Raw genomic sequence first — 12,985 nt, 5'->3', positions numbered from 1 at the left:
TATTTAGCTAGGAGTGTCAGCATGGGGAGGGACAATGGATAGATGAGTTTAAAAAAAAACAAACAAAACCAAACCAAGCCAAAATCTTGAATTAGTGACACTCTACCTCAGTGATTGGTTGCCCTTGTGATGTCAAGTCCAGTTCCTGAGGTCTTGTCACTTTATCAATATCCAAGGAATCCATGCTGGAAGCTGCAGAGGTTATGCTGGAACGGGAGGAGTTACTGATTGAGCGCACCTCAGCATCACTCACTGTGCCAGCAGATGCTGTCCTCCTGTGCTGAGCAGTAACTACTGTTTTGGTGTCTTCTGCAACAGACTGTTGGGCTGCCTCATCCATGCTCAAAGAGGCCTTCTCTAACTGTGCAGTGATGTCATCCAAAGATACATTGGCATGTGATGGTTTAGTCACCTTACCAGATGAGGATAATCCTTTCATGCTGCTGTGCTTAGCAGAAGTTCGGCTAGCAGGTGGTTTCAAAGCCTTGGATTCTGTGGCAAGGCGTTTCACCGCAGCATTGTTTGCTGAATGAGACCCAATACTGCTGAGCTCCTGCTCTATGGAACAGAGATCAGCCATGAGAGCATCTAGATCCACAGTCTCCCCCTGATTCAGGGCTTCTGCAACAAACAAGATTTCAGTACATGCAGTCACTTGATTCATCTGTGAAATGCTTCACTTTGTGTTATCAGGTTTAACAGTTAGGTTAAGGGAACACAGGAAGCTGTATTTTCTTTTCCCCATCTGTATTGCAAAAACCTCTGCTTACTGCTAAGCAGAAATTTATTTGCACTACTAATCCTGACTGTTCTAAGGGCAACTAAAAACCCAAAAATCAACAAACTATTTTGATTAAATACGTTTGCTGACAGAAGAAATCTAGGACTGTTTGGATCACACCTGAAAAGCTAAACTGCTGTCCTGTGAACAGAATCTAAAAGTACATTTGTATAATATCATGCCTCAACTTCTCAAAAGAAATGTAGGTGTTTTGCTAAGCATTTTCTGCTAAAGCAAGGTATGTGACACTGCTTAAAAAACCCAAACCACAGAAAACAAAAAAACACAAACCCACAAAATACTATACAACTACTCAAGCCATTAAATTGCAGTTTCCTGTATTATAACCAGGGGAAGCTATTTTAAGACAAAGAAAAACTTTTTTTTTTTACTATGAAAGCATTCTGTAGCTATATTCCTGCATCCTGCCCCATGAAGATGCTTTTTTTTCCCCATTTAACAGTTACACATCAATTCATTCTTTCATAAACCCAGATCCCAGAATATTTATTTCTGTATAAAAACTAGGCTACAATTCTCAGATACCAAGTTCTATAAAAGAAACTGGTTTAAGATACTAAAAATTCTGTGCCACCAGAAAGCAATGCCTTCAGCAAATATTCTCACTTCAGCTAGAAGTATATTTAAATGTACTTATATTTTACAATGTTCTCATTTATAGCTGGAATAGGTTGGTCTTTTTTTCCCTAAACTAATATTTGAAAGGGTAAATAATTCAACAAACCATTCAAATTGTACATGGAGAAGCGATACGAGAAGTTGGCAAGATTGGTTTCCTGACGGAGGGGTGATCTCTTGACTGGTGCCACAGGCTTGTCTGTATCCAAACTCTGAAAAAAAAACAAAAAAAGAGACAGGACATAGTTTTGACAGGGAACTGGGCAAGCAAACATTTAAGATAAAAGTAACTTTCTTTAAGAGAAGCTTTTCAAAAACTCCTGGCATGTTAAAAAAAAAACACAACAAAACAAACCAAAACAAGAAACAAACCACCAACTCTTGTTCAGGCTTTAGATTTCAAACACTGAAATACACATCAGATATTCAATGGAAAAAAAAGGTTAAACACATTCTGTTTTATTTGTTTTTTTCTTTCTTTTAGAATCAAAAGAATGGAAGCATGTCCATTCTTTTTGAACAAGTCCAGAGGAGGGCCACGAGGATGATCAGGGGACTGGAGCACCTCCTGTATGAAGACAGGCTGAGGAAGTTGGGGCTGTTCAGCCTGGAGAAGAGAAGGCTGCGTGGAGACCTCATAGCAGCCTTCCAGTATCTGAAGGGGGACTATAGGGATGCTGGGGAGGGACCCTTCATTAGGGACTGTAGTGATAGGACAAGGAGTAATGGGTTAAAACTTAAACAGGAGAAGTTTAGATTGGATATAAGGAGGAAGTTCTTTACTGTAAGGGTGGTGAGGCACTGGAATGGGTTGGCCTGGGAAGTTGTGAATGCTCCATCCCTGGTGGTGTTCAAGGCCAAGCTGGACAGAGCCTTGGATGGCATGTCTTAGTGTGATGTGTCCCTGCCCGTGGCAGGGGGGTTGGAACTAGATGATCTTAAGGTCCTTTCCAACCCTAACTGTTGTATGATTCTATGTTCCAAATACATTTTTAAGTGGTGCTACGTACCAGCTCACTCTGAAACAGACAGCTGGCTTACCTGTAACAACGAATCTGCAGTGAACTGCACAAGTGTGTAAACACATTCAAAACTGTGGCATCCTCTCTAAGAAATGCATCATTAGCTTATGAGCATAAGCATGGCATAAGAACATGAAAGCATTCCATGAAGAACTGGTTTTTATTAAAAGGGATTTAAAGTTGGCTAAACTCAGACATTTTTCTCATTTCATCTTTCCTGTGAAAAACACTAAATTATGAAAGCAAACCCCAGTTTATGTAAGGTAATTTAATTTTTTAAAGAAAAACTAGTATTAGGAGGGGGAGACATAATTCTACCTAATACATTAAGTTATGTTTTGAAGGCTAATGTGAGCATAATATTATAATAAATACCAGTATTTTTTAAGTAGCAAGCAGTAGGTCACTATCACCCAGCTGGTGACCCAAGATGACCGGGTCTGGAACTGGTACCCTTGGAGTGACAAGGTTACATGAGGAACATAGCTCTTGCTGTTGCTGAGGCTCAACAGGCCTGAAAATGGTTTGAATTTAAGCAATAGTTGTTCCAATAAAGCTTTCCTGAAGGTATGCTCGTCTGAAAGAAATGCATCTTTTTAGCTCCAACAGAACAAGGTTTCTCACCAAGCTTTTTGTTAAAAATCAAATGCACTATTTTTTCCTCCACTATTTATTTTTGCTGAACTCCCTTCTCTCCTCAGTTTGGTTTGAACTTCAAAACAAATAAATAAATCACTGTTTTGGGAAGTCAACCATCACTTAGTAAGGAGAAGCAAGTGATGCAGCCTTGTCTTCCATCAGGTAGAAAAAACCTCACCTCTGGTACTTTTCATAGAGCTTACATATTGTCCAACACAGGATAACTGAAAAAAAAATAAAAATAATACATCTGTCTACAACCCTAGAGGCAGCAGTCAAACTGGAGACACAATAGGCAAATTACAGCTCTTTCAGGTTGAACACATAGAATTACCACAACATGTATCCTGTAAAACAAATACATTTGAGTTTAAAGCATCTAAAAAGTGTTTTATCTTAATTATTAAATTCAGTATTTCACATCCTTAGAGACACACATGAAATACTCTATTATCAGGGTACGTTCCCTATAACACATTATAACGCTCACTACCAGTATGGAGAACTGCTAAAAACTGGAACAGCACCAAAAGCTTAGGTCTGCATGATCATAAGAAGCAAGGCAAGATTCCCTTCCTTTAACCTGCACCACAGAGTAGGATAACTAGTGCTGGATAAATGTTAATGCACTCTGCATCAGTGCCAAACACTGCTCTTGTGCTGCAAATATTGTGACTATATTTTATAATGCTTTTATTAGACCAACAGTCAAAGAGGGCAAAGTGAATTCAAATGATCTCATGGGCATCTTAACAACTACAAATTTTTTAAGAAGAACTTGCATCTGGGGAGAAATCTGGGCCTTACTTTCAATCTCCCCCACAAATAAACATTTAGGAAACCTAAAAAGGAAGTTCAAGGAACTCAGGGGCAAAAAAAAATCCCTTCCTCCTACTGCTTTTAGCATCCAGTTGATAAATAGAAACAAATGATGAGATGCAGGAGAATGCACTTTGGAGCTCATTAGCTCTAATCACCCCCTTTATTCAGGCTTTATTGGGACAGCTGCTTCAGAATACAATCACTTTTCATCAAACGAACTGAGACACAACTAACTGCATTAACTTGTTTATTACACAAAACCATATGAGGTCATTCAAAGTTTTGGGGAAGTGTCATTTCTCAGTCGTCACAAAAGAAGGGCAACTGTCAGGCTACCTTGCAAACTGTGTTGTACAGTAATAGGAAAGAGAAAAATAAATAAAGTGGGTCATCCCTTTAACTGTTAGTACGTTTTAATAACTTTGCACGGATAATCATTGCAAATTGAGACATCACCATTGAGACATCAGCCTGTACGTCAACAGCGTTGCTGTAAGCCCCAAGTAAAGTATGGTTGTATTTCTAGGCTGGTCATACTTGAAAAAAATGGAGCAGAGAACAAAAAAACTAAGACTGACTATCCACTGTGCTCTTCTGTGAAGACCCTCCTTTGAGATAATTTACAGAGCCCATGCTTCTAAAACGCCTCCCAATTACAGTTAGAAATCCTTCACAGGAAGTTAAAAAAAAAAACAAGAGTTCCTATAGATACACAGATTTATTTCACTGTCTTCCATTCATCTTAAAAGACAGGATTCTTTATTTTCCTACATGTACAAGTTCGGGGGGGGGGGGGGGGGGGGGGGGGGGGGAAATCATAAAATCATTTTCCCCTAGAGTGCTCTCTACATTTAGATCTTGCAAGCAGAAATTTAACCAGAAGGTATCAGAGGCAAGTCTGAATTTGAAATGTTGTCACATGGATTAGCTCAATGTTCCTTCAGTCTTTGGGTATGATGAAGATGAGAAAAGCTACCTCTTCTCTAGCTTTATTAAACTTGAGGTATCATACCTTTCTTCAGACAAAGAGGGAGGGGATTAAATACCTTATTCAGGGGAGCCAGCTCACACGGTTGAAAAAAAACAGTCACAGAGAAATGGTCTATCACCCTGGGAGTCTGGCATACTACACAAAATGCAAGATCTGCTTACGAAGAAAAGAAAAAGCCCTAGAAAGAAGACATTTCCAAAAGGAAATGTCCCATCAGCTGTAGGAAGGGTTCTCTGGAATAATGGCGAGTCTTCCAGGGTGTGTCAGGGCACCTTACCATGTCATCAGTGACAACATTCACAATGTCTTGTGCCCTACTGCTCTTCAGGCGCAACAAATAAATACTGCCTGTCATAGCTAGACAATGTCCAACCGTATGTTTGGAGATACAGCCTATCTCTAGCCAGCTTAAGTCAATGTTTCATCATATACATGAGGACAAATACCAGTTCCATAGCTGCCTTTGGGAAAGCTCAAACTAGCAGGTTTTGAAAAACGAATTTAACAACTTTGAGATGGGGAAAACAAGCCAATTTAGAAATATTTGAAGAGTACTGAGCTGGCCACATGCTTCAGTCTACTTGGCTGCAAGTAGCAGCGCTAAGTAGTTATGATTCAACTGAAAAGCAACATGCAATACTTAATAAAGAATTATTCTGCGAGATGATTGAAACCTCCCTAACCTGTGTGAGCTTGTCCAGTTCCCCCAGCCATGCCCCAAACATCTTGTCCAGATCCTGATCTTCCTTATCACTATCTTCTTCTGCACCATGGTCAAGTTCTTCATCTGATAATTGCTCCATCTGAAAAAAAGAAATTATACATATATAAGTTTGATACTCAAATTGTATCAGTGTCTAATAAATCTGGTGTCAGCTACTAAGTTTATGAAAAAGCATTCTGAAGTCAAAGCACATATTTGTCCATAAGCTTTATAAAAGCTTTATAAAAATTGCATACATTCACAGTTTCTTACCCTGCTCAGAAGTAAAGAGTTAGCGTGAAAGCTGGAATGAATAATTACAAAGCCATTCTTGCAGCTCACTTTTGTCAGAACCATGCAGGAAAAAAAAACAAAATCCAGAGTCCACAATATATAATACAGCATCAGAAATTAATTCATGCTAGCCTTGCACATGCATTCATTGCCAGCTATTGTTGGCAAAGACTGTTGATTTTACATTACAAAAATTCAAGTCTTGTCCAAGGAATTCAGCTGACCACAGTTAAGCAACACCATTCAACCCACAGGAAGTGCAGTCTCCCTGTGCTCCAGATAGTTGACTCTACACATCTGTAAACAGAAATGCTTAAACAGGCCACAGAGAATGCCAGCAATACATCCCATGAGACAGTTTAAATCTTGGAGACTGTCCAGATCACTTCAGTGATAATGCACAATTTTTACCCAACAAAGAAGCTCCTCCCTGGAAGCTGAGGGTCACCATTATAGCTATCAGATCCTCATTCATTCAACAGATTTCAGGGACCAAGATAAAGACTTAATGTTCTCCACAGGTTTTCTGTTATTACCTCAAAGGAAATTAATCTTTTGTTAAACAAGCCTCTATTCTCTTCCCCAAACATGATCTCCAGACCCCTTATGTGGAGCTAAGATACATATGCCTTCCTTGGTACAGTCATACTGTTAAACCCAGGATCTAGTTCAGAATGAAAATTTACATACTTGGGAGGAAAAACAACACAGGCAACAATTTGTGAGCAATGAGGCACTATAGAAGTATAATCCCTACAGATGTGCTACAGAACATCCAGAGAGACATGGGAACAGATTGCCACCAACAGATGCACAAAAAATCTACAGTGTGCCATACACCTTGATTTGGTCAAGTAATGGGCTACACAGCAATTTCCTAAACTGGTGCTTTCTGAAACCTGTGTATGTTTTGTAGATTTAAAAGCAAACTTTCTAAATGCTACTCTTCAGGAAAAGACGAACCTTAGTCTGAAATACATCAGTGTTGCAGAATTGAGCTGATTAGAGAGGTTACAAAAGAAAAAGATGACCACAGAGAAAAACTGTTCAATCCAGTTTTGACTTCATATGACAACAGTTAATGCAAAATAACCTCCATGATTTTAAAACAGCCTTTCCTTCTATTTATATATTGCTTATATTTCACTTTACCTTGATAAAAGAATCAGGGAACAAGAGACTTCATAGGTGATCTACAATTCTGAGGTTAGCAGAAGCCAGCGCCTCTCATGGATGCAAAATACTGCCATCCAGTTGCTCTAGGCAAAGAATCTTTTACTGAGATTTTACTTTTGTGGGAGAGCACAATGCAGCTGCTTCCCATAAAAGGGGTAATAACATTAAAGCTAACCTGGCATGGTATATTGCACCAAGCAAACACTGAACAGATTCAATTTACCATCTAAATCTCATTTCTTTCAACACTTCAGTCCTGTTAAGTAATTCTAGCACTCGGGAAGGGAAGGAAGCTCTTCCTACAATCTCGGAGCAGTGCTGAAGTCCAAAAAAAAAAATGCCAATATGCTTATGTAATTGAGCTGCATCCTTCTACCAACACTGCACCAGTTTTTATCTTTTATAAATGAGGCATGCCTCCCCCTGCAAGATTTGTCTCCATGATGTCACCTGAAAGCCCTTGCACATACAGAAATGGAGACAGCGGGGTAGCAGCAACTCATACTCTCCCTGAACTCCTGCAAAACAAACAGAAGCGAGATTCCACTTTCACAGCCCTTCAAAGCTCTGCTTTACTACTCCTTCAGCTTTTACATGGACCAGAAATACTGCAAATTCAAGACAAAAAACACTATACAGAGTTTGACCATATCACCTTAAGTAACAGCATTCGCATTCAACACCACAGCATTTCTCAATGGCTAGATACACTTGAAGTAAAGAATTCTTATTTGAAGGCTAAGGGTAGTTATTAAAAGCATGCCTTAGGAAATATGACTGTGAACTGCCATATCACATAAATGGAAACTGTGACAGAAAACAGACAGAGCTCTGTATTTACAGAGACTTCACACTGCTAGCCTTTCCCTCTTTCAGCTGTTTTTGCCACTTATGCTACAGTTAGATGGGGCTTGTTTTGCAGTGCATCCATTCTATGGCACTGTTCATAACTCATCCTTTCATTAAGAGAGGAGCTTGTTCGTTTTTCTAGCATTTCTGAGGATGTAAACCGTGAAAAGAAACAGGCATTCTTAATTTCCCATAAACTGTTGCTTTAGCTATTTTAACTTGGCATCAGAGACATTGCTTTAGTTCTAGTTACTCTGAAGACAGAATTAGCAGCCTGAAGAAAACTTTTACAAGTAAAGTACTGTTGTGTCAGCATGTCTGGCACTAAACTCTGTAGTATTTGCCAGCTCCCTGTAGTCCCCACCCAAGCTTCCTAACATCAGCTGCATTTCCTATGAGCTTGCAAAAGGCACACAGAGGATAGTGTCTCACTTAAGAAACAGCTAATATTAACTTGCTGGTTCTGTACAAGGGATCTGTCTTAGCAGAAGCTCCACGAAGGGAAGGAGATCTCAAACGACATCAATTAAAGGACTAATTTAACAAATGAAGGCAGAGACAAAATGCTCAGATAACAGCATCTGAACTTTTGACATATGAACTCAAAACAGTAACAACTCAAACAGAAAGCACATTCCAGTTCAAAAGCTTGACATCTTTTTTACAGCCACTTTCTTCCTCACCGTTGTTCACAGCAAACACCTGCCATACTTCAGCAAGTCACAACCTAACTGGGAGTTATCACACCTTTCCAAGGATACAACATTTTTATTTTTAACAAGAAAGAAAAAAATGGTTTAAGTGCTGGGGGGATACACCTGTTTGGGTGGGGTTTATGTGTGTTTTATTGTGGTTTTGGTTTGGGATTTTTGTTGTGTTTGTTTGAAGGAGACATTTAGAACTAAATTAGATCTAAGAAATAAAAAGGAATAAACTGTCCTAGTGTGATACCACAAAGCCACTTACATTCCTAAAGCATTTGCAGGGTAGCAGAGTTTAAGTAGCTGTTGCTTCTGCTTAGCTCATACACGATAAAATGCCAAAGTAATTTCTGGATTCAAGTTACTTTTCAACACTTCATGTTCTATTCAAGTGCATGTCAGAATAGTACTTAAAATGAGCAGCATCATTCTGGTATACCTAGATAAAATAATGTACCAATATGGCACAGTCTTACATATTCAAGCCCTTCCTGAACTGAAGTATATTCCATGTACTATTTTGTTTTCCACTACAGTCAACTTTATCTGTTTGAAACACTATTTAGCCAGGCAATGCCATAGTCACTGTATGTCATCTACCTGGTTTCCAAAACAGCTCATTAGGTCTGTTCACTTTCAAATGCATGAAGCATAATATTCTAGCTTTTAAAAAAAAATATTCTAATCTTATTTTATGAAAAATGACTGAGGCTTTCATTAGAAGTTACCAGTTGCAACATTTAGTCATTACCTACTATTTCAATTACATTGTAAGGAAAAAACTCAACTTTACCAATAATTTAGAAAAAAAATAAAGATATATTATAAGCCATTACAACTTTCAGCATGCCAGGGCAAGGCATGAGATGATGCGATTTCAAAACACCAAAGGAAAGATGAAAAGCCCAAGAACAATGCTTCAAATATACCATTTTGACATTTTCAAGAAAATGCACCATCACAGAAATCCAAAACTCAACAAACTGCTGTGATCAGAAAGCAACAGCTTTGGGGCATGTAAGTTCTAATCAAAAGTGTACTTAAAGTGTCTTTCACTGAGACTGCACTCTGCAGACTTGCACTTTGAGACGCAGTTCCTACCTTAAGTCAACCCAGTTGAACACAATAGGAAACTTTATTATCTTAACAATATCTCCTTAGAATGAAAACACTCTGTACTGAAAAAAAGCAGCTGTAAAAGAATGTGACAGCAGGATTTGCCTATACTGCACTTACTTGATGACAGAAAGATATCAGAGAAAAACAGATATCTAACTGGAAATGCTAATGTGCTTAAAGGGTCAGTAACAAGAATATGTTTATATTCACTAATTTCAGAAGCACTGTAATAAGCATTTTGAACTAGATGCTTAAGCATGTTCAAAGGCAACTGACAGCATAAAACCCCCAAATGAAAACAAATCATGTCTCTTTCAGGCAACTGATGTTTTCACCCCTAACCTTTCTTATCATTTAAACATAAGCTTGTACGTGCTCATGCTTGTCACTGAACTAAGGATTTTCTTCATTAAAAAAAAAAAAAAGCTATGGAATTTTGTAACTATCTATTATAGGGATACAGTAGACAACAAGAAGCACTCAAAACACTACCTGGACAAGTGACCTATTTCTGCATTTCAAAACCTAATCTCGGAAACCAAAAGGAACTCTATAGCATACTCTGGTTTTGAAAACACACTCTATTAGGAGCTGGTTTGTAAATCAGAGTTCTTCCATTTCTGATCACCCATGGGTTCTCATGGCAGTATCTATTTCTGTTTAAGTTGTATATAACATAACACTATAGTACTATGCTGTATGAGCACAAAAGCCGTGTGCACACATAAGATCCTAGCAGGTTTTCACCTCTAATACTTGTTCACCTGACTGCTTAAAGAAATAAAGTTACTTACACAGGAGAAAAAAGAAAATAAAAAATCAAAATGATTTTAGAAAACTGACAGCCACAGCTCACATTCATGTTTCTACACGTTTTCTTGAAGTAACTAATAAATGATGAAATAAATAATTAGTTTGAACGCATAAATTGTTTCATATTAGTACACTGCATGACAGTGATCAATAAAATCCAGCATTTTTCTTTTTTCAGAAAGAAAAATAAAGTCTTATGCTATAATGAACATTAACATTTCTCTTTTAGCTTGAATACTGCAGCACACTAAGCCAATGACACAGTGAAGATAACTTGCTTTAGTATTTCCATGTTTGTTCTTAATAAGCATAAAATATTCTGAAATTAACTATTGAAAAAGAGATCTGGAGGTGGATTAGAAAGTGATGGGAAACTCTTTGCACATTATCCAATGTCCTGTAACCCAGTTTATGTTAAGAGTAATCTAGATGAAAAACTGAACAGAAGAGTATTTATATCCTTTTAGCTTCAAATAGCGTAGGTACTAGCTGAATACATCCCAAGGCCCCTACAGCACACAGGTACCACAACGCCTCTCGAATTCAAAAACTGAGATAAGAATCTTTCAGCCTAAAAGTTCAAATTCAAAGCATCCCAAATAAAAATCTTACGTCAAGTGAAAGCCTCTTTCACTATACTAATTTGAGACAACTTTGACATTTGTTTTTCTTTTTTTTTTTTTTTTGAATCATGCTACAGGCAATAGTTTTCCAGGCTTCTAGTCACACAAGGTGAAAATACATTGAATGTCTGATAAAAAATAAAGCTTCAGGCACTTCATTAAAAGCAAAGAGACCTTTTATAACCAATGAACACCATGTGTTCCTGAAATTACTCAGGCAATAATTTTAACAGATAATGTTCTACATTTATGTATTACACAAACATAGGATCTGTTGCCACGTCTTAACAAAATCAAAAAATGTCTGTGCACTTTGTTGTACCAGTTAAACAGGTAAACCTATTTATGCAACACAGCTTTAAAGTGAAAAAATACTGAATCTATTCCTTGCACACATGAAGAGATTCACATACCCAGAAGTAGCATGGATGGTAACCTCTTGAGGTCCTGGACAGCAATATCTACCTGCCTCAATATAAGATTCAAGAAAGAAATAGTTGCATCTAATCACACATCAATAGATATAATTAAGGTGTATAACACATTCATAGTTACTAATGTATTTAAATACTAGGTCACTAGATTATTAGGGAATGTGACAACCTTTGATGCAAATCAGCTACCTGCTTCCTGCTCTTCCTTCTCTCCCTTCAAAGCCATTAGGAGAAGGAAGACAAATAATTAAAGAATACCTTAAAAAAGTCTTAAAAGCAATGTGCCTTTTGAGCACATTTCTTTTTCAAGTCTTTTACGTTATATCAAACAGCTGGTCTGGACTGCAGAAATCCAGCAAGTTTGAAAACCAGGTGTCCTCACTGTAAGGCCTTATTCTCAGGTTTAGCTGGGACGTGCGTAACTCCCACAATATTCCCTCCCTTACCTACTGATCTGGTTAAGATGCAAGAAGGTAACTTTGAAACCACAGTAAAGAAAACTGCGTCTGAAAATGCATGTTTTGAATTGCAGACAGGCTAGAGTTTCAATAAAAGATCAATTAAAAGCCGCTGAAAGTAACAGTTACTCAGCCAAACATATACAACACTACTCCTAAAATTAAGCACATGCCTGTACAAGAACTTGCCTTTGCCCGTAGCTGTTTGTATTTTAAGCCCAGTTAAACAACAATGCTTTCACTAAACTCTTGAAAATATTTTTCTTTACATTATCCATAAGTTTGCAATATAAATATTTAGAGCAATACAAGTGAACACATAACTTACATAAAGTTTAGCAATTGCTAATGAAACAGTTGTTTGAAAAAATAACTGGAAGAAGAAAAAAGTCTTAATCAGGTATCAGATGGTAACATCAAAGCAAACTGTCTCACTCTTCTTGGAATCCCCCAAAACATATCAGTGCTGTATACAGTAAACACAGGTTTTCTAGAACTCAGTGCTCTTCATAAGAACACCGTTAATGCCTTTCAGATTATAACAGGCAGTTCAACAATTTATCCCCAGAGATTCTAACCTAACCAGGAAAGTCAAACACACCACAGTTGCTCCCTGGTCTTCCACAGATTCAGCAGCACATCTTTAGAATTAAGCAGACAGTATGTTAAGCTGGCACATGACAACACAGTACTCCTCACAGACAATACAAACATGGAAGAATAAAGCTCCTTTTGGCTAGCAGCATAAAGAAACAGAAAAACATAACTGTCCATATTCACATCCACTGTAGCTACTGACTTCCCTTGTATTTACTTCCCTCGTCAAAACTTGCACACCCCCACTCTAATTTGACACAGGAACCCATGATTTCCTGAAATAAATAAACTGAAGATACTAAAATGTTACTTCATCTTCTTGAT

The 12,985-nt window shown here is 37.8% G+C and overlaps 1 protein-coding gene across 1 annotated transcript in view; it reads right to left on the bottom strand.

Annotated features, from left to right (window-relative positions):
- RAPH1 (Ras association (RalGDS/AF-6) and pleckstrin homology domains 1) overlaps positions 1 to 12,985 on the bottom strand; it is a 90,130-nt gene that overhangs the window by 49,482 nt on the left and 27,663 nt on the right. The window contains 3 exon segments of the mRNA XM_057411712.1: positions 107 to 621; positions 1,527 to 1,632; positions 5,578 to 5,697. Of these exon segments, the coding sequence (XP_057267695.1) occupies positions 107 to 621; positions 1,527 to 1,632; positions 5,578 to 5,697 (741 nt within the window).

This window comes from Pezoporus wallicus, unplaced genomic scaffold (assembly GCF_028554395.1).
Source record: "Pezoporus wallicus isolate ANWC-B61680 ecotype Strahan unplaced genomic scaffold, APGP_CSIRO_Pwel_v1 contig_6732, whole genome shotgun sequence".
NCBI lineage: Eukaryota > Metazoa > Chordata > Aves > Psittaciformes > Psittacidae > Pezoporus > Pezoporus wallicus.
Note: the sequence above shows the minus strand (reverse complement) of the source record. Positions and strands in the feature narration are given on the sequence as shown.